Source organism: Pogonomyrmex barbatus, unplaced genomic scaffold (genome assembly GCF_055798465.1).
Source record: "Pogonomyrmex barbatus isolate J1 unplaced genomic scaffold, ASM5579846v1 scaffold8, whole genome shotgun sequence".
In the NCBI taxonomy this organism is placed as follows: Eukaryota; Metazoa; Arthropoda; class Insecta; order Hymenoptera; family Formicidae; genus Pogonomyrmex; species Pogonomyrmex barbatus.
The window spans coordinates 2,997,590-3,019,121 of NW_028297182.1; the positions used below are offsets into that span (position 1 = coordinate 2,997,590).

The 21,532-nt window shown below is 33.1% G+C and overlaps 2 protein-coding genes and 1 long non-coding RNA gene across 4 annotated transcripts; 1 reads left to right on the forward strand and 2 right to left on the reverse strand.

Moving 5' to 3' along the window:
- Window positions 1-3,142: 3,142 nt before the first annotated feature.
- Window positions 3,143-4,801, reverse strand: LOC148934703 (uncharacterized). 2 transcript variants are annotated; one of them, XR_016141179.1, is made up of 3 exons: window positions 4,563-4,801; window positions 3,871-4,195; window positions 3,143-3,798 (listed from the first exon to the last, which is right to left on the reverse strand). It is a non-coding gene; the product is annotated as an uncharacterized LOC148934703 (long non-coding RNA). The 2 variants fall into 2 exon arrangements; XR_016141178.1 differs by lacking the exon at window positions 3,143-3,798 and having other exon boundaries at window positions 3,809-4,195.
- LOC105430589 (prolyl endopeptidase) lies at window positions 4,056-9,455 on the forward strand. Its single transcript, XM_011644214.3, has 13 exons — window positions 4,056-4,187; window positions 4,797-4,910; window positions 6,048-6,271; window positions 6,354-6,541; window positions 6,650-6,875; window positions 7,097-7,256; window positions 7,325-7,525; window positions 7,600-7,782; window positions 7,888-8,001; window positions 8,195-8,343; window positions 8,427-8,639; window positions 8,724-9,051; window positions 9,159-9,455. The coding sequence occupies exons 1-13, from the start codon at window positions 4,059-4,061 to the stop codon at window positions 9,222-9,224; spliced, it is 2,295 nt and encodes a 764-aa protein (XP_011642516.2). The 5' UTR covers window positions 4,056-4,058; the 3' UTR covers window positions 9,225-9,455.
- Window positions 9,456-9,958: 503 nt separating this feature from the next.
- On the reverse strand, window positions 9,959-19,242 carry Hydr1 (abhydrolase domain containing Hydr1). Its single transcript, XM_011644212.3, has 8 exons — window positions 19,091-19,242; window positions 17,432-17,990; window positions 12,434-12,603; window positions 12,091-12,301; window positions 11,823-11,935; window positions 11,407-11,638; window positions 10,866-11,031; window positions 9,959-10,795 (listed from the first exon to the last, which is right to left on the reverse strand). The coding sequence occupies exons 2-8, from the start codon at window positions 17,531-17,533 to the stop codon at window positions 10,626-10,628; spliced, it is 1,164 nt and encodes a 387-aa protein (XP_011642514.1). The 5' UTR covers window positions 17,534-17,990; window positions 19,091-19,242; the 3' UTR covers window positions 9,959-10,625.
- Between the last annotated feature and the right edge of the window lie 2,290 nt (window positions 19,243-21,532).

Here is a 21,532-nt window from a genome sequence, read left to right on the forward strand (position 1 = left end):
CTTTAATTATATCTCAAGGTAACAACTCACGATATGCTAAGAATAAAAATTTGTACTTTGCTACTTCATTATTTTATCTTCCTCCTTGTCTTGTTTTCTTATCTCCACACCTATCTGCATTGAAAAGGGGTTCAGATATGTGAATCTTTCTTGAACGATGATATTATAATAATAATATTATTATTATTTACTGGGACATCGTTCAAGAAAGAATAATAATAATATTAATATTATAATTTATAATTTTATGCTCAATAATTTGTTACATATAAAATGTTTTTATTTTATATGTGTTTATACATATTGTATTACATTTGAATTGTTGAGTATGTAAGAAATTTTAATGATGTCATTATTAGTTAATGTTTACCGCAGTTATATATCGGAGTTGCTTAAGTCGATCAAACTCCACTAACTCGACTTGAATTACTGGAATTAATGTGCGAGGTCAAGACATTGATTTTTTTAATGCTCTTTATATACATATATGAACAGAAATTAATATATCTTCGGAATTAGAAAGAAACGAAAAAAAAGATAAATAAACAGAAATATCAGTTAATAATTTAAGTTTAGAATTCATTGATATATTACAAAAAGAACCGACAAAAGGCCACAGAAAGTTTAGAGAGTTCGAAAGATAAACGATTTGAGGAAAGTAGGTAATGATTTGAGGAAACTGAAATAATTAATCTTAACTGAAATAATAATGTCCTAACAAAATATTAGTTAAAATGTGTGTTTTAACAGCGGAAAATCAGAAAAATTTGTTTATAATTCTTGATTTTGACTTTTACTACAGTTCATAATTTTGCTTCCTGTTGAATAAGAATTTCTTTATCTGTAAGTATATTTATATAGGTCCTGATTATATTTAGCCAGATGCACTGCTTTTCAATAGTTTATTGCAGCTGTATTTTTTTTATTTAAAATGAAAAGGACGAATAATATAGAATAATAATTATAGATAAAGAAAAAAGAAGTACCAAAAAAATCACAAAAAATTGGCCCATAAGAAATACATTTATCCTGATATTGTAAAAATTGCATAAAATTACCTAGAAGCGTAATGGGTATTTAAATTTTAAATTGATAAAATATTCAATAAACGTTTTGCCGAAATCGTAATATTAAACATCGCATATTTTATCATTGTCAAGATGTTTTCATCATTAAATAACTTTGTGCATAGCCTTTGACATGTGCACTAACGTGAGACAAGAAATTTTTGTTCACCGAAGAATGACTTGAATGTTTTGATTTTATTTAATCTAATTCTAATATTTACCGAATTTATGTGAACTATCTATGTATATATTCAAAGTCTATACAAAGTTGCAATGCTAAATTATCACAAAATGCGACTAATATGTATATAATAATAATAATATTCCTTTTTAAAAAAAGGAACACGACATCGATTATATGGAATATATAATGTGATTCGGATTTCCTATATTTTAAAATACTAAACTCACATATAGCGCTCAATCATAGCGAAACGTGGACAATAATAAAAAATAAGCAGACGAAGAAACAATTTGCATCACGATACCGATATTTTACATATTACGTGGATCCACATTCCGTATCGTTTAGCGCGTCCTCGAAGCTTCTATCAGAAACTGCAAACTCGTAATGTATATTTTACTGGTAAACACCCGATAATGGAAGAGGCATGTGTGAAGAAAAAAAAAAAAAAAAAAAAACAGCATATACGTTATCAATCATCACGTCGTGCGTATTTCGGCGAGGTTCGAGCTGACTGAGAGACGACTTCTTTTTTTCTATTTTCGTGCTCCCCCTTTTACTCATAATAATAAATTACTTGCTTTGCCGCCGATGTATTTACGACACCGCGTTCATTCGCAATATGGTACATTGTACTTGCCTCGTTCGAAAAGTCTCGTTCACGTGTCAATTACTATCGCGCACTACGGCAAGAGAAGGGGCAATTGAGGTCCGCGAGATAAAGAGAGCCCCGCACCCTACTGTCCCATCATCTTAATGTCGATGTTGAACTTATAAGTTACACGCGCATATCCCGATAAAAAAGAAAAGCGAGCGCGCGCGCGCGCGAGAGAGAGAGAGAGAGAGAGAGAGAGAGAGAGAGAGAGAGAGAGGAGGGGGGAGTTTTGAGGGGTCAATGTATCACTTTCCGACAATTACTATGATGTCGAGTATTAAGTAATTAACATACAATTCGCGATATATTCCGGATTATTTTGAGGTCTCACGAGATATAGTGAGTGGAGGAAAAGTGTGATCGTATGACCACACAGCTCGTATGATCATACATCTCGTTCGTTTGAGCTGAACAACATGTGCGTGATTTTTTTTCCGCGATTGAGACCGCGCACTCAGGCTTGGGAAATAAAAAAGAAAAGCGAGCGCGCGCGCGAGAGAGAGAGAGAGAGAGAGAGAGAGAGAGAGAGAGAGAGAGAGGGAGGGAGGGGGGGGGAGTTTTGAGGGGTCAATGTATCACTTTCCGACAATTACTATGATGTCGAGTATTAAGTAATTAACATACAATTCGAAATAAAACAGAAATGTAACTGATGTAGTTAATGAATTGGAAAAATAAAACACAAAAGAAAAGAAAACAGTCGACGTTACCGAATACAATCGGACTGCAATCGAAAATATTGTAATTAACAGACTTGCCAATAATTTTCCTGTTTTCATCATAAGCGAAAGCTGGAAATCGAAATATTGGGAATAATTTCGATGAATCTCGAGATTACGATTTCTCGTGAACGCAGGAAAGTCCCGATTTGTTTGTGATTCTGACAAAATTATTAAAATTATTCTCGGCTAATAATATTATTTGCCACTTTGGACGAGTTATAATTCATATCGGAATTCATTCAGGATAGAATATTCTATTTCTATCATAACGCACGCATACAAATATACGAGTCCGTATATTTTGATGTATGTATGCATTATGATATTCATTCTGATTAATCAAATATTTTTTTTAAACTAGCACGATACGACAATGTGCAAATAGAATTCTATTTCGTATTTCTTTTATCGAAAATGCGCATTTAGCATACAATTTATGTTACATAACTGTAGAATGTTAGAAATAAACGCATTTATAAATGATAAAAATGAAGTATGAATACAGAACATACAGAATTGAAAGTAGAATTTTATTTTGAGATCTGATGTGAATTATTAATCTTAATAATCAAGCTTTAGACGGTATATGTGCTAATCACATGTAACCGACATGGAAACCGATCCGTTTCATTTGTGGCCACGTGGACACGACGAGAGAATGTTAAGAAATCGATACCAAACCCAATTAATTCAATTCTCCTTTTTTTTTTAGTTTGTCGCATGCGATATCCGATTACGCGAGAATCATTATCATTATTACTACCTGTATTATTCATAGACTTTATAAAGCATAAAAAGACAATTTTATTGAATAGTTAATAGTTAATAGTGAATATTTGATCGCTGATGATTAATGATTGAAGCTTACTGAATGAAACTGATACTATAAAAATAGAATAATTTTAATTTAAAATCAATTCTTTAAAACATAAATTAGATAATAATGTATCTATAGAAATATTTTCTTGTAAAGGATTTCTAATTTCTTTATTATTAATTTCCAAGTCTTTACGAGAATCATTGCTAAAGCAAATGAGTTCTGCAAATGAGTTTTGCAATTAGAGATAACGCTCCTCTCGTTACAGCACTATTTTAAAAAAAAACTCGTGCATATGTTATTTATGGTGCGAACGATCAAAAGATCCAAGTCGAAGACGTCTTGTCACTTATCTAAAAAAAAAGAGAAGAAAAAAACAGAAGGCTTCGCAAGCATGAGTCTTAAAGTTATTAACAAAGTTATACCCGGTTTGTTCCGGTTGGCACCGACGCATACATAGGTACCAACTCCGGAATGCGCCGCGTCCCGTCGGCGGAAGTGTGATCGCGGAGAACGTGTCTCTTCCGAGTTCGTCGCGGAGGAGACGTGTTTTTCTCTCTCTCTGTCTCTTTCTCTCTCTTCCGAGTTCGTCGCGATCGAGGGACCGAGGACGATGCGCGCGGCGATACGTCCGACGAGCATCGGATTCCGGTGGGGTGTGCTTGCGGGTCAGAGTCCTCGGCACGTTGACCATCGCCGAGATCTGCGTGCGGCACGCTGGGTCACGTCCACGGCTGCGTCTGTGAGGATCTACGACGACATGTGCATGACGACCGAGAATTGCCGTTCCATCCAATGGAACTTCCGTGTGACGCTCGCAACGCTCTCGAAATCACTTTCGTCTTGCTCTCGAAATGTCACAGACGAGAACAGACGATGATGATCGCGAGCGTCGCGAGCTGGAACTCATGCGGTCGAGGTGCATGAGGTGACGTATCGGACACGTCATTCACCTCCTCGCGCGTCGCCGACGATCACGTGAACCCGACTGGCTTTCTCTTTTTTTTTTTTTTTTTTGATTTCCTTCGTGTCACAACCTCCTCGCGGCACGATAAATAGGTGTAAATTCGCGCCGACACCAAAACACCGATAACAGAATGGGATTAATAGAACTTACGTTGTCATTGTTGTCACTTCGATTTTTACGCGTTTTGCGCAAAATCCGGAGATCGCGGATCGTCGTTTCGTACCTCGTCGGCGAACCTCGTTCGGGAGCGTGACGTCGAGCGCGACCGAAGCGAGTCAGTCCGCGTCACGTGATTCCGTGTTTGCTCCGCGGTGACAATTGGGAGGTACGAAAGAGGAGGCCTCACACGTGCGCGAGTATTGTCGGATTTCTCTGTGCATTTAGGCGGTGATCTATCGTACACGGAAGAACACAGGTCAATCGAAGATCATGACGAGGATACAATATCCCGAGGCGCGCAGGGACGAGAGCGTCGTCGATGATTATCATGGCGTTGAGGTTAGGCTGCATCCTGTAAAGTGTTTCTCATCTTTGACTTCTTTTTAGCTGAACTTGCACCGTTCATTTTTCTTCTTTTTCTCTTCACACTAGGAAGAAAGGAAGAAAAAAATAAACAGTGCCAAAAGTTTGACTAAAAAAAAACAAAAACAAAAAAAACAAAAAAAACAAGCTTTTGATGGACATCCGTTAGTTTTAAAAGATTGTATAATAATTCTTAATTCAAATGATATATTCAATGTTTCGTTTTAATAACAATAAGTTTAAGCTCTATGTTCAATTGTGTTCTTTTTTTCATGTAGACAAAACAAGTAGAATAATCTACAAATTTTTTTTATCCTTTTGACAATGTTTTGATGTACGATAAAATGTCCGGAATTGAATTTATTGTTTTAAGTAGGTCTCTTCAATAAATAATCTTTCTTTAAAATTTGAAGCCAATTTTAGCAATATTTTAATGAATACGATTCATTTATCAAATAATTTATGAAAAAAGGCAAATATTGCACAAGTCGGATATTGAATTTAATATTGAATATAGAATATTTCAGGCATTTCTTACGCAGTTATGCTTTTGCTGTAATTATTTTCTAGAAAAAAGAATTTTTTAATAATATTTAAAATAATATTTGAAATACTTTTGTATTGTGAAATATGTGGATGGAAAGCTAGACAGAGATGATAATGTTCGTAAAGTTTGATTACTCAGAATGCCTTTTTATTTTATATTATGATACACATCTGTTCGTGTCCGTCGATCGAATCTCTCGTCCGTTCATTATTTATCAGCTCTATACTTTTCTCCTTAAAAACAAATAAATTTAATTAATTTCAAATAACTTAATTTTCAATAACAGTGTCGAAGAAGAACCTATTTGTTGTTATTGTTTGTCTCTTGTCTCGAATCGTTGAGCGTTCAAATTGTTACAAAGAAAATAACATTATAATATTACAAAGAAAATATAATCATGAGATATAATATATGAAGATATAGGGAATATAGAAATAATGCAAAAAGAAATTATTACAACATAGAAATTACATAAGTTTATTCTGTTGACCTGATTCGGATATCAATGCATACAACGATATAATCGCCACAATACATTATATAAAGGCTTGATATTCTATTTGTAGATAAAAGATCCATACAGATGGTTGGAAGATCCAGATTCGGCAGAAACGAAAGCTTTTGTTGATGCCCAGAATGCCATCACTAAACCATATCTGGCTGCATGTAAAGCGCATGACAATATTCATGAGCGTTTGAAACAATTGTGGGATTTTCCAAAATATTCATGCCCTGCCAAACATGGCAGAAAATATTACTTTTATAAAAATACTGGTTTGCAAAATCAAAGGTATAATATAAATTTTTGATATATATTACATATTAACTGTATAGATCAAAAAGTTTCGAATTATTTGATCTTATTTTTTTAGTGTCTTATATGTACAAGATACTCTTGAAAGTGAGCCGAGGGTGTTTCTTGATCCAAATACTCTTTCCGAAGATGGAACCGTCGCAATTACTAGTAGTAGTTTTAGTGAGGATGGTAGCATCTTTGCATATGGATTATCTAAAAGTGGCTCTGACTGGAGTACTATTCATTTTCTGAATGCACATACTGGTAAATTGATGCTAAAGTATTTAAACTTTCTTATAATTTTATATTTCGATACAATATAGGTACACGTTTGTCAAAAGTACTTAAGATATACATTATGCTTATATAAAGGTGAAAAATATCCAGAAATTCTGGAGAAGGTAAAATTTTCGCCAATTACATGGACCCACGACAATCGTGGTATTTTTTATGGACAATATCGAGATCAGCAAGGGAAGACCGATGGTTCGGAAACATTAGGTAATGAAAATCAAAAGTTATGCTACCACATTGTTGGTACATCACAATCGGATGATGTCGTCGCGGTTGAGTTTCCTGAGGAACCATTGTGGAGGATGTAAGTTTTTTATAATTTAAGTGTTTAGATCTTTTTATAGATAATATTTGTTATAGAGATATTTGTTATCGACATTATTTAGGAAATTGAATTAAAATACATGTATATTATAGTTATATTCTCAAAATAGTAAATAAAGAATCTAAATTTTACTTCTATACATGTTTATATTTAATGTATAAAATATAAAAGAACTGATCTAGTTGAATTTATTTTATCAGAGGTGCAGAAGTGTCTGATTGCGGCAATTGGCTAATTGTCACTCCTCTGAAGGACTGCAGAGATAATTTAGTATATTTTACACCATTAAAAAATGGAATGGAAATCAAGAATAACCTACCACTGACACAAGTTGTTGATAAATTGGAAGCAGATTATGAAGTTTGTAATAGATATTTTGTTTTTTCTTAAATGTTTCTATTATAATTATATTTCATGTATGTTTTCAGTACGTGACTAATATTGGCAGCAAAGCTGTGTTCCGTACAAATAAGAATGCACCTAATTACAAGTTGATAGCTATAGATTTGTTAGATTATCAGCAAGAAAAATGGGTTGATCTTTTACCAGAACATCCTGAGAATGTACTGGATTGGGCTAATGCTGTAGATGGAGATAAATTTGTTGCTTGTTACATACAGGATGTTAAGGTAAATACACAAAATATTTAGATTAATGATTATAATGAGATAAAACATATAATGATCTAGTCATCATTCTATAGAACATTTTGCAACTCCATTGCTTGAATACTGGTAATATGCTTAGAACATTTTCTCTTGATCTTGGCACTGTTATCGGATTCTCAGGGGAAAAAAAATATTCTGAAATATTTTATCAGTTTACCTCATTCCTAACTCCGGGCATTATATATACAATTGATTTGAAAAACGAAGAGGAGCCACGAGTAAGTATCTGTCTTTTCAAATATTATAAGTAAAATTTCTTATACATGTAATATTATTTTATTAAGTATAATTACAGAATAATTAACGATTGATATTATTTTCAGATCTTGCGAGAAATCAAAGTAAAAGGTTTTGATGCGAGTTTGTACAAGACTAGTCAAATATTTTATAAAAGCAAAGATGGTACAAAAATTCCCATGTTTATAGTAACAAAAAATGTACGTTTTTAAAAATCAATAATAAAATATATTTTATTATTAACATAAACTGTAAATCTTTGATGTACAACGATTTAAAAATTTTTTACAACGAGCAAAAAATTCTATATTTTGCTTTTCGTTAATGTTTGAATTAAAATTATATATAAATATCAATTGTATCAATAAAATCATTGGAAAATTTTTAATTTAGGATGCTGTATTAGACGGAACTATGCCAGGCTTACTTTATGGATATGGTGGTTTCAATGCAAGTATTCAACCTACATTTAGTGTGACAAGACTTGTCTTTATACAACATTTCAATGGAGTTCTTGCTGTTGCTAATGTTCGCGGAGGAGGGTATGTAAAGCCGATACAAATAAAATATTTATAAAATTATTTGTATTTATCTTGTATTAAAAACTGTAATTCTTTTTTTGTAGTGAATATGGAGAGAGATGGCATAATGCAGGACGCTTTTTTAATAGACAAAATGTATTTGATGATTTTCAATACGCGGCTAAATATCTTGTAGAAAACGGGTATACTACCTCTGCGAAATTAACAATTCAAGGTGCCAGTAATGGCGGTCTGGCTGTTGCTGTATGTATAAATCAAAGACCTGATCTATTTGGTGCCGCTATAGCTCAAGTTGGGTTAGTAGAATGTATTTTTAATAATTATTGATATGTGTAATATATATGAAATATATGTTTATCCTTTTTAAAATTAAATTTTAGAGTTATGGATATGTTACGCTTTCATAAGTTTACCATCGGTTCTGCTTGGGTCTCAGATTATGGCAGTTCCGATGATCCCAAGCATTTCGAGAACTTATTAAAATATTCACCACTACATAATGTGAGAGTACCACCAGATGACATACAATATCCGGCAACGTTGCTTCTAACTGCTGATCACGATGACCGCGTCGTGCCATTGCATACTCTTAAATTAACAGCGACTCTTCAACATGTTCTTGGAAATATACCAAAACAGAAAAATCCTTTACTTGCAAAAATAGATACTAAGGCAGGCCATGGCGGTGGAAAACCGACTATGAAAGTGGTAAGTATTTTTGTAATCTAGAAAACAGCTTTTATATATAATTAAAACACACCGAGCTTTTATTTAAAAAGTATCAGACATAATGAAAAGTATATATTTTATTTTAGATTGAAGAAAGTACCGACGTCTTATCGTTTATTGCGCAATCTTTGGACTTGGAATTTAAAGTGTAATAACTACTCAAATAAAAACAAAAAATATTCAGAAAAAAATGTAACTCAACATATTTTGCAGAAATCTTCAAAATCAAAGAGTTGTAATATGTAATATGTCACTAAATGCGCTTATGAAATTATGTATATTGCAACGTATTTCTGTAAAATCACTAAACATGCTTTAAAATTCTCTTTTATAATAATGTGTGATTTTTATTATGAAATAAATATCAGTGAATTTGTACTTTATGATATAGTGTTTATATAACATTTCTCTCATTCGAAATAAATGTATAATGGAGTGTAAAACTACATCGCATAATCGAGTATAAAAAAGATTGATTGAAGTATCAATTGCAGAGCTAACAGAGCTGTATTAATATGTGCAAAAATATCTGTATATTAATTTATTATACGACAAGAAAATAAGTATCAAAAAAATTTTTTTCGAAAAAAGACCAAGAATTATATTCATTATATTTAATATTCATTGGCGTATCATTAATATTTCGATGTTGCAATTCGAGAATTAGCACAAGTCTTTTGCAATATTTGTACTGAGATAAATGTCCTTGATATAGTTACGACCATAAATTCAATCGGACGATAACGATGTACAACTCGCCGAGTGGCGAATGAATCACTTCTAAATTGATGAGTAAATTCCTCAATTATGCTTATATGAGTGTTAATATCATAAATCAACGATTCCCCTCTCCAAAAATATGTCAGCAAGTAAAGAATACATATCGAACATATCAAAATTATATTATTTTTATGTAACATTGTGTTATAAATGCATTACATTTTGAATGATAATTGATCGTTTTCATTACTGTTTTTAAATAAAACAACAAATATATTTTTTCAATTGTTTTCAATTGTTCGAAAAATTCGATGTAGATGCAGAGTAAAATTGTTATTTTCGTATACAAATTGTAATAATAAATAAAACAGTTATAAATTTTAACATGAGAATAACTTTTCAACTGTTGATTATAATAAAGATATAACGTATATTAATAAGAAAAAAATTTTGATTAGTAGAATACGCGTGTGGTCCTAGAAAAGTTGTAATTTTTATTACTATGGATATAACAAGGATAAAATTAAACTATGCATTAAACGTTGTCACAATTAACAAAATCTTTTTCTTACTTTATAAGTGTGAAGTCTAATACTTCATAAAATGTTATATTACAGAACTTGGAATTAATTGGCCTTTTAAGCCAATAAAGTACAATTCCAAGTTTTGCGTTACAACGTAATATAAAAATGATACGGAGTTCATCATGCTAGATTAAATTTGATCACACTTCAGCTTGTCAAAAAAATTAAAAAGATAAACGATATCGTGGGACATATCTGCCGACGCCAGACGGTCGAAGTTGGCGATCGATAATTGCGTCAAACGTCCCGTTAGTCAAAATTGCTAGTGAACATCGCCGTGAAATATTGCGAAAAGAATTTTCCCATGTATTGCTCTTCTCTGACCGGCCACACGCCTTCGAGGAAACCAATGTGTCCACCGCGCGATGTTACCACTACCGCCACGTTTTTGGTCTGGCTTATCTCCTTCAGAGGTATCGCTAAAAAAAGTTCACAGTTGTTGTAAATAAAATCATACAGAGGCATTATGATATCACGCACTCTGCTCACCCTGCAACGGTTGAAATGGATCGTCTGCCGCGCTGAGACACAGAGTCGGAACTTGAATCAGGTGCAGCTTGCTGTGGAGCGTCGCGTCGTTGTAATAATCGTCGACATTTTTGTATCCAAAGTGCCTTACCGTAAAATTTGAATCGAATTCTCTTATTGTTTGGCTCTGTCGAACAATGATAATTCACAATAATTCATAAATGAGTCAAATTCATATGTCAGACAGGTAGTAGTATCAAATCGTGCGTCACAAATAAACAACGAATTAAAGTCTAATCTAATCTTGATCAAGATTTCTACAAACCTTATTATCTGAAGGTAGATTAAGCTATATTCTTTTGCAAAATCATCATTTTGTAACAAAAGCGAAAGAGCGAAAAGCAAGAGAAAAAAAAATAATGAGATTACACGTACAAACTATTTTTAATAAAAGGAATTGTAGAAAAATATATTTTATTAAATTTTATCTTATGCCAAATATAATAAATGTCTATCGCAAAAGTTTTGATATTGCTCATTTACGTGTTTGAGAAAAGTGTACCTTAAGGACAGAATCGATGTCCAAAGAGCCAAAGATATCAGAACTATGATATCGTTCTATCGTGCGACACATATTACTAGCTAAATGTTTATTCAACATTAGATTAAAATAATTTTCCTCGCTATTCTTTGTTGCGGCGAATACGTTCCATGGCACCGAGATAATGAGACACGCTCTTAATTTGGTCTTTGCTGTTAAGCCTTTTTGAGCTAGATAATTACCTAAGATCAACCTGCGCATAATAAAAACAATATATATTAATTATAAAAATATATGTTTATAAAAATATTATTAATTTATTAATCTACAATCCAATGTTCGATTATACATATATCATTCCTAGACACTACGTAGAGATATCTTTATATGATTAAATTTTTAATTTAGAGATTTAAATTAAAAGAAAATATTGTTACCCTCCCATAGAGATCCCGGTTGCTCCGAGAGTTACATGGGGATGAAGTTTTCTCACGTGCTCTATGACTTCACTTAAATCATCATAGTTGGCGGCACAATATGTTCGCGGAGTCTAGATAAAAGAACTTTTTGTTAATAAAAAAAGATAATCTTCGATTATAGAGAAGCCGTTATAATAAAAAAATAAATAATGTATCTCTCTAAGAGATTAAAAGATTTTTTTTTTAATCTCGCTGCAAAAGCTACCGTTTTCACGGATAAGCCTACCTTGAGTTCTAATCCGCCTAAGCCTCTATTGTTAAAAATCATGCATCGTATCCCAATTTTTCTCGCGGCTGATACCAAACACTTGATATATTCTGCTTGACTACCACCCGTAAGGCCAGGTAAAATGATGACGATCGGCGACGTGACGGAGCAATCTTTCTCAGCCCAATCCAAGGCCACTTCACCCCCATCGGACAGAGTGAGAATTTCTCTGCGTGATATAAGAAAACGTTAAAGAATAAAGTTTGATCGATCACGCGCGCTACTTATTTTTCAAATTAAAGTCCGGTATGCTCGACGAACAACAATGTACTTTTATCTCCCAAGGACTCTCTTCACTCACCTGCGATATTCGACGTCGGGCAATATCCGTGATCTCAAGACACTGGCTAAAATGGTCTGTGCTCGTGATTCGAAACACCATAATGTCGGCCAGAATTTATTTTGCACAAGCGGAATGTTTGCTTCCAAAAACGAGCGGAATGGTCCATTGGCGCAAACCAGCAAGGGTGTCTGAAATATTAATAATTGTTTTTGTCCTTGGTTTTTCCACGCGGTGTGACATATATATTATAATATGATAGGTACAAAGAAAAAAAAAGTTTAATTCTCTCTAGTCGATCATAAACAGAATGTTCTAGACCAGTTAATAGACTTGCAATTAGTATTGTAATTAGCATTTGCCAATGGCAAGATATATAGTAAGTAATTTTGAGTTGAAAATATATTAAACATATTGAAATTACAATAGTTTTTAAATGGAAATCTAAAATTAGTCAATTAGATTGCTCAAAAATTCCCATATTCAGATACATTATATGGAAGTGAAGGTCATCTTTCTTTTTTAAGATCGAATAAATTTATGTTATATTTGTATTAATACATAATTGTTATATTAATGAATTATTATGTGTGTGCATGTCCTTGTAATACAATTATATTACAATCAATTATCATTTATACATAGTTAATTTCATTAATATATAAAAAGGATGCAATTAATAAGAATTTCAATGAGTCATATAAATGAATTTGTATGATCCATATATAATATATATATATATATATATATATATATATATATATATATATGTACATATTTATAAATATAGAATATACAACATATAATTAGCCCATTCTGTTACTTACACCTTTTGCGCTAATAAATATTTTAAGCTTTAAGTTTTAATATAATTTTTATTTATTATTATAACTAATTAAAAAAAATTATACTAAAAAGTTAATCTAAAAATTATATTAAAAATTAATAAATTTATTGCTTGAAACTATAAATTATTTTTATAAATATATAGAATATATAGAAATATAAAAATATATAGAATATGCTTTTATTTCAAAATAAATATTTTTATTTTTATTTTATCTTAATTTGTTTCATGCTTTTACTTACACAATTTATATAATTTATCAAATATACATTTTTGTAAAAAAGTAGATAATTAGTTTACTTATTACATTCCAATAATCAAGTTTCTTCATTACAGATCAATTTAGCTATTACAATACAATATTATGATCTATGATATTGAATTATCATTATATTTTCATTAAATGCAAATTTGATTTCATTGGAAATTGATTTAAAAAATTTATTAAGATCATAAAAATTATTTCAAGTTTAATTTTTGTTATTCGGAAAAATTAGTAAAGCGAGAAATTATCGAAAAAAAATCATGTAAATAACCTTTATCTTTGCTCTTTCAACATGGTAATCTTTCAAATGGATATCTCTTTATATTGCATGAAAGAATAAGAAAATAAGATTCAAAAGTGTGCTAAGTAAAACAGAAAAAATGATCAGTGACGGAAGAAATCGATCAATTCTATGAATATTGATGCCTATCGAAAATGTTTCAAGAATATTATTAAAAAACACTTTACTTGCAAATTATCGAACTTGCAACTGATTACGATAAAGAAACCTAATGTTTAGGTAATAATTTCGTTTTTATCTTTTTTTCTTTTGTTTTTTATAGTTTAAGAAATATTCTTTAAAAAATTTTCACGATATTATGTATATAATAACTGTATATAAATAAAATTAAATATAATATCGCAATATAGATCAAGTTTTTAACTATTTATTTTGCAAATCATTAAAAAATGTTTAATAACTACTTGCATTTATATGAAAAACTAGTTTTATATTTGTATATTTGTATATTTGTATATTATAATTTTTATATTATAGTTAATTTTTATATTTGTATAAATTGTATCGTAATCATTCTTTATATCGTGCTGATGTCAAATCTAAGAATTATTATTATTTAATGCTATGACTTAATACATTCAGCTCAATTTTTAAAATATTTTATATATTTAAGTATACAACATAATCGATTTTTAAGTTTCATATCACAAAATTAATAATGAATCCAAAGTTGACGAAAAAAAATTAATATCTCTTTTATACAAATTGTTGTTCAATAATAATGTTTAAAAGTAATATAATAGAATTATTTATAATATTACTTTCATTATATAATTTCTTAATTTCTTAAAGAAACTTTTATAGTAAAAAAAATGATCTCTTATTGAGTAATTACATCTAACTACTTGTAAACAATCTTCATGTGGCGTTTTTCATTTCGTACACAATAATAATAATTTCTTAACACTTTCCAGTGCATTAATAAAAAAAAAAGGTCAGTACTGTTTAAAGAGAAACCTATTGTCATTAGTGCACGTCACGTTAATATAATTATGTATAGCGTAACGTACGTAATCTACGATTCGATTTCCTTCAGTTAGTTTTTTTCACATTTGTTACTTCACCTGCGTGCGCATTACGTGTGCAGAGCAAATGCCTAGAGTTTTAAGGTCAGATTAATAAATGACACATCTCTCCTCGTGACTGATCCCGCCTATGGAGGGTCATACGTCAGTTCGAACGTGCACCGCGGAAATCCTGTCTATGTATCGAATTCTCGTGTCGTGTTCTACATAAAAGTTGAGACGGCAGAAGATAAATGAAGATAATGGAAATGATATACAAGTTGTTCCCATTGCGCAAAGTTTAGCTCTCGCACAAACTACGTTTTACTAATGATTTCTATTAATACGACGTTCTATACGTCATCTTAGAAATAAATTATATATGTCATCACGCAGTTATTTTTTCGAAATTATAATCGAAAATTATAATCGAAATTATAATCGAAATTATAATCGAAACTATAACTTTAAGAATATTTTTAAAAGGGCGGAGAGCCAATATAAAGTTTGTTCTTCCAAAATTTTTGACTTTTATGGAAATATTGTAAAAATATTGTTAAAAAGTATTTAAAGGAGAAAAAAAGAACGAAGAAGTCCCGTTTTTAAACAGTTACGATCTCGATTAAAGAGAGTTTAAAGGGAGGAATGTTGTGAATGGAATCGTGCCTCGAGAGGAACGGAATTAATTTAAAGGGACGAAATTAATTTTAGAATTTAGACTTGGACTTAAGCATCTTTCGGATCTGCGGCCGAGTTGCGTGCGCGCTCGCGGACGGGCGAATTATTTAATTTCGCGTAAAGGATTAAGTTCTCTATTCAGAGCAAATAAATGTTGATGCATATAAAAGATGCCGCAGACTGAAGTACTATTTGATCGTATTGCCCCGGCTCGTTAGTCAATGAATGTGTCGTTCGCGTTGTTCGTGAATGATAAGTTGTCCTATTTCGAAGTTCATTGCGCGTAGATAAGTCTGTCGATATTTCACGTGACAAATTTCCATTCCCGTTTCTTCAGATCTTGAGATTGCAGAAACGGAAAAACAGAGAGAGAAATCCGATTTTTATTTTTATTTTATCAAACTAATTCTTACTCACGCGCTTCATCGAAAAAAGTTTCGCAGAGTGATATATATTTGTCAATGCTTTTACGTTGCTTTGTATTGTACAAAGCTGCAAGATTATTTAAGATTAAAAACTTGAAAAACATTTTTCATTGGTGAATTATTATCATCGTAATTGATGATGCGTTATCTCATAAGTTTATGTTCCACGTCGAAGATTTATGGCTGACAGGTATAAATAACGAATTCTTCTTCATCATGAAATTATTATGAATAAGCGATTCGTTTCTGAAGTCTAAAGTTTTAAATAGTATTCATAATTTAAATGTATAATTCATGAAGCGAAATATAGAAAAAAACTCTATTTATGATGTCATGATTGTGTAAATTTTACCTTGAATATGTAATTATGTATAATGTCATTTCAAAACAATATATTATAGATCTAAAAATCTTACGTACGTTTTTATGCATAATGTTTTAACCATGTGCATTGTATGTAAATTAGATACATTCTTTTTACAAAATTATTATATTTGTACATTTCGACTCTTCGATTGTTTTTCGAATTGTACGTCATATAAAATTAAAATAGAGTATTGCTTTGAATATGGAATTATACAGACTGTCTGCTCGAAAACATTTATAAAAAAATTAGAATACAATGCTTTAACTATTTAATTTTTAATACAATTTTATTATATAATTTAATATATATTTATATGTATTTAAAAATTATATATATATATATATTTTTTTTTTAATATATACATTAAATTTTACTTGTAAACTATATCTTAATTCAAATAATAAAATTCTCTGAGCCGAATGATATAGTTCAAAGCGAAATTTGCACACAAATGCCATTTAAATATGACGCGTTCGAAACTGTTTAGCTTCTTCTCTGAGAACGTATGTATGTATTTGATGAGGGTTTGACACGTGACTATTCGGTGCACGCATAGTTCACTGAACGTAATAGATCGTAGAGACGTAAAGACGAGATCGTAAAGACGCTTAACGTCGCGTCGATTTCTGCTTCCAAGCGTCCAAACGATATTTAAATAACGAGAAAGCGATAAAAGCGCGTTCGAAATCGCACGCATGCGTACAGGCATGCACACATGCGATGATACAGCATTTGATTACCGCGATTTTATTATTTGGACATACATGACTCATAAATGTTCCATGCAATCCACGATTCCCGAATTCGCATTCGATTAAAGACGACGCGCCACGGGAGACGTCACGATCCAGGCCGCGTTCCGCGTGCATTAATTCATCGTTGAATGATATCTCATTACGAAATTACGCGTTGCGTAACGCGTGCTGGAGCACGCTTGAAGTTTTCCTTTCACGATCAAATTCGGATTCGGCGATCGATCGACCGATCGAGTCTCTCTCTCTCTCTCTTTCCGTCTCTCTCGTGACGAATCGATCCTCTTCGGACCGGGCGCGATCTCGACATTCCTCCTCAACTACTACTATTTTTCTTCTTCTTCTTCTTTTTTTTTTTTTTTTCCTTTTTCTTCACTCACCTTGACGACCTCGCAGAGGTAGTAGATGCAGAAGCCGATTCCCAGCAGTGCACCGTAGTAGAGCTTCGGGATGTAGGCGACGCTCTCGAAGAGACTCAGCATCGTTGCGCGCTGAACCGAACGCAGCCAGCGTGGTGCCGATATGGCCGACCGGCGGTGTAGAAGAGTCGGTGCTGCCGCGACGACGACGGTGGTTCGGGCCGAGGCGACGGTGGACCTTGCTCGCTGACGACGATAGACGGCGATTAACGAGCGACGGCGATCGCGAACAAGAGCCGGCGGCGAAGGAGGCCTCGGCCGCCGTGCGCATGCCGCACGAATAATTGGACGTGGCCGACCGGCCGGAACTTTAATCGGTCGCACCGCCCCAATAGAGCGGAGGAGTCCGTGGCGCGGACGTGTGTACCAAGGCAGTCCTCGACGCTCCTCGACGCTCCTCGACGCTCCTCGACGCTCCTCGACGCTCCTCGATCTCGCGCGCGAGAGCGGCTTGCTCTAGCGCGCACGCGTTTTATCGTCCTCCGCGACGCGGCTCTACTCGGTTTACGTACATCCTCGGCTGAATGAAAAAGTAAAGAGATGCGAATTGTTAGATAATTAAATAACAGCAGATGTTGTATACATTACAGACGGCGCGACTTGTGTCATTGATTTTTTTTCAGTTATGCGTGCAGAAAGAAGAAAAAGGAAAAACATTAAAAAAAAAAAGACGTAAAAGATCTAAGGGCCGAACACACACACACACACACACACACACACACACACACACACACACACACACACACACACACACACACACACACACACACACACACACACTTTTGCACAAGGCATAACGCATAATGCATAAGAAAATCGATCAATCAGAGTCTTTCATTTTCATTATGGGTGTAAAAATGAAGAACTATGATTGCTTCATTTTCTTATGTGTTATGCAGAAGTGCGTGCTCCCGGTCTAAATATCGATACGTTTCTTTCGCTTTCTCTCTCTCTTTCTCTTTCTCTGTCGATTGTGGTATTTAAATATATTTTTCTTTTATCATGTTACATCATTGAAAAAAGTATATGATGACGAGGAGAGCCAAGAGCGCAACTTTTTCGTCCGTAAGATATTCATCTAAATCTTATTATCAAGACAACACGTATTGAAGAAACGCATTGAAAATATCAAACAGAAAAGATCTCTAAGTAAAATTGTAAAAATACATAAAGCTTAATATAATATCAAATAATGTATTTGTATCACGTTAACAATAGGGTCGTATTCATAGTTTGTTTTTACTTCAAAACTATTTTAAGTAATCTTTTAAGATGTATGATAATACGATTGTATAATTAATTTATGAGGTCTTAAATATATTCTATCTTATAAGACAATCTAAAATTTAAAACCTGATTATGAACACTGTTATTAGTGTTCATAGCTAATTGGTATCAAAAATTATAGATACAAGATATGATGTCGAAGACAACAAATAAAATATTTAACGATATTTAGGCTATTATTTGCGCTATCGAATTAATTTAATCGATCGTAAATCGGATTTATAATTTCGTGTATTTTTCGGCTGCGGAGATCTTTCTTATTAAAAAAAGAGAGATCGCGGCAGACGAACACAGGGTCGATGTCTGTTTCGAAAATCTTATCTCGGTACTCACATATATCCCATATTCATATATGTATATTCATATGTGTAAACAACGGGACGAGATTCTCGATGAAACCGCAAACGCGCGCCGCAAACACTGTAGGATGCCACGTGCACGTGGTATGTCTTCGTCGTGACGCGACGCGACGCGACGCGACGCGACGCGACGCGACGCAAGGCGGCACGACGCGTGCGTGACAGCAGCGCTGCGGATTGTTATGCAACGGCGATCAGACCCGTACTCATTTGCGGGAGCAAATAACGCTATTGTAAAAAGAAAAATACACGCAATTTTAAAAACGCACCGAACGATTTGACTTCGACCTAACTACATCGATGCAAGGACAGAAAAAAAACGTCGTTAAAAAAACGGACGTATTTACTTACAACAATTTCGCGAGGGAGAAAAACGCACAATGGGGGGAAAAAACATTTCAATGAATATCGCATAAGTATGCATTCGTGGCTCGGAGGAATTAGAACTACTCGCGCAAAGTTTCTCGCGCGCGTTCTATATTTGTTATAAATATTTTATTTTGCGGATTATCGAACGCGCTCTCGTCCTGCCGCACGTATTGAAATTTCTTTGGGAATTCCAGAAGAAGAACTTTGTAGAACGGGTGACGACTGAATGGATGACTAAATGCGGCCCTGACGGCAAACTTTACCTATCGAAAACCGAGACGAGTGATGCACGCACGCACGCACCGCACGCACCGCACGCACCGCACGCACCGCACGCACCGCACGCACGCAAGCGAACACCGCAACATTTGCGGTATCCTTACACTGGTTCACTGAGGAGACGATCTCCGATTGCACCCCTCTCGCGGTTGTGCGGATCTCGCGAGGTCAAGACGATTCCACATATAATCGATGACGAGGGATAGCGCGCTGTCAAGTTTCCTGCTCTAAGCTCACCCCATCGCGCGTCATCATTGAATTCATTCTTACCAGCTCTTACGTAGAGCACCCACTGATCAGGTCAAGTCAGGTCAGATCATCAGGTTAGGTTGTCTCACTGTCAGTGACATAACGCGCTTTTGTCTTTTTGAAAATAATTAAAATAGTGAACATAGTGCGTATCAAATACGCCGAAACACGAGGAGTGAACTCTCTTCTCACTTTTTGGTTAAAATCGGAGTTTGTTGTGATATGAAATGTTCTCTGTTGAACAAATGTTCTCAAATTTTTCTCGCAAAACAGTTAAAGTTTCAGATAAATTTGAGAATGATATTGTTAAAACATAATTATTTTGGAAAATTTTCTAAATGTCTCAAATAGTTATGTAATTGATATTTAATGATTTTTCACATAATGACGTATATTAATGACGTATATAAAATTTACATATATATGAACATATATATATATATATATATATATATATATATATATTACATATATTTTTATTCTTAAACTACATGTAGATTTTATTTACAAAAACTTTATATTTTCTTTCGCCAGTTACACATATCATAAAAACATAAGTTTGAAAGAAAGATAACAAACGTATTTAAATCAAGTAAATAAAGACATTTGAATTTCCATCATAAATTATACATAAAGCGCTTGAATAGGTCATTTGATTTTACAATGAACAAGTTATCATTAAATACAAATGTTGATTTATCAATAGTCACTAGCATGAAATATACAAGTATAACAAAATTAAAATTTTACAGTTCCCGTATATCTTTATCCGTACGCAAGTTACATACAAGTAAAACGGTATACAGTAGCAAATATTTGTATTTAACCGTATTTAACTTAAATTTTATAACTTACTGTAAAAGCTGTGAATACAGCACGAATAAACGTGCACAACGAATGATAATCTTCTGCACGTAGTGTCAGTATTTGATATGATATGAAAAAGATATGAATTAACGCGTGAAATGTATTTCATATTTAACCAATATAGTTTACAAATTACAATGAGAACGTAAATATAAATGTACATTATACATACATGTAAGTAAAGCGGACACATTTATTTTGACAAGTTATGACACATTTATTTTCCGTAAATGGAAATTTGTCTCTTTCTCATTCTTTTTGCAAAATTCGAGGCATAAATTAGGAACATAAATTTTCGACTGATTTTGCCGCATTTGCATGCACGCGTATTCGTAATACGCGAAATGAAATTAATCACCAGTTGTAACGCTTGTTTCTCTGCTGCAGTGAAAAATTACATCCTCACAATAGCACAGGATTCTAACAACGCATAGAAATGTTGAGTTTCTCTTGTGCAGAAAATTTCATCCGATCACCTTTCAGTTAATGGCAATTTGTCAAAAGGTCATCTTCTATAAGGGCGATAGAGTTTATCATTACATCGATGTAAATCGTCAATGTGTCGTCAAACCGATGCAGACCCTCTGCGCTCCGGTAATCGTGATTGACCTGCTTCAACTGCTGATGAAAGAAATGAGAAAGCAGACACGTA

What these genes read in the sequence shown, in the direction of transcription:
- LOC105430589 (XM_011644214.3), top strand. Translation starts at nt 4,059, where the DNA reads ATGCGCGCGGCGATACGTCCGACGAGCATCGGATTCCGGTGGGGTGTG. An exon ending in TCACGTCCACGGCTGCGTCT is followed by an intron (nt 4,188 to 4,796) that starts GTGAGGATCTAC and finishes CTGTGCATTTAG; the next exon opens with GCGGTGATCTATCGTACACG. An exon ending in GCCGCTATAGCTCAAGTTGG is followed by an intron (nt 8,640 to 8,723) that starts GTTAGTAGAATG and finishes ATTAAATTTTAG; the next exon opens with AGTTATGGATATGTTACGCT.
- Hydr1 (XM_011644212.3), bottom strand. Translation starts at nt 17,533, where the DNA reads ATGCTGAGTCTCTTCGAGAGCGTCGCCTACATCCCGAAGCTCTACTAC. An exon ending in ACCTCTGCGAGGTCGTCAAG is followed by an intron (nt 12,604 to 17,431) that starts GTGAGTGAAGAA and finishes TTAATATTTCAG; the next exon opens with ACACCCTTGCTGGTTTGCGC. An exon ending in ACCGGGATCTCTATGGGAGG is followed by an intron (nt 11,639 to 11,822) that starts GTAACAATATTT and finishes TATTATGCGCAG; the next exon opens with GTTGATCTTAGGTAATTATC.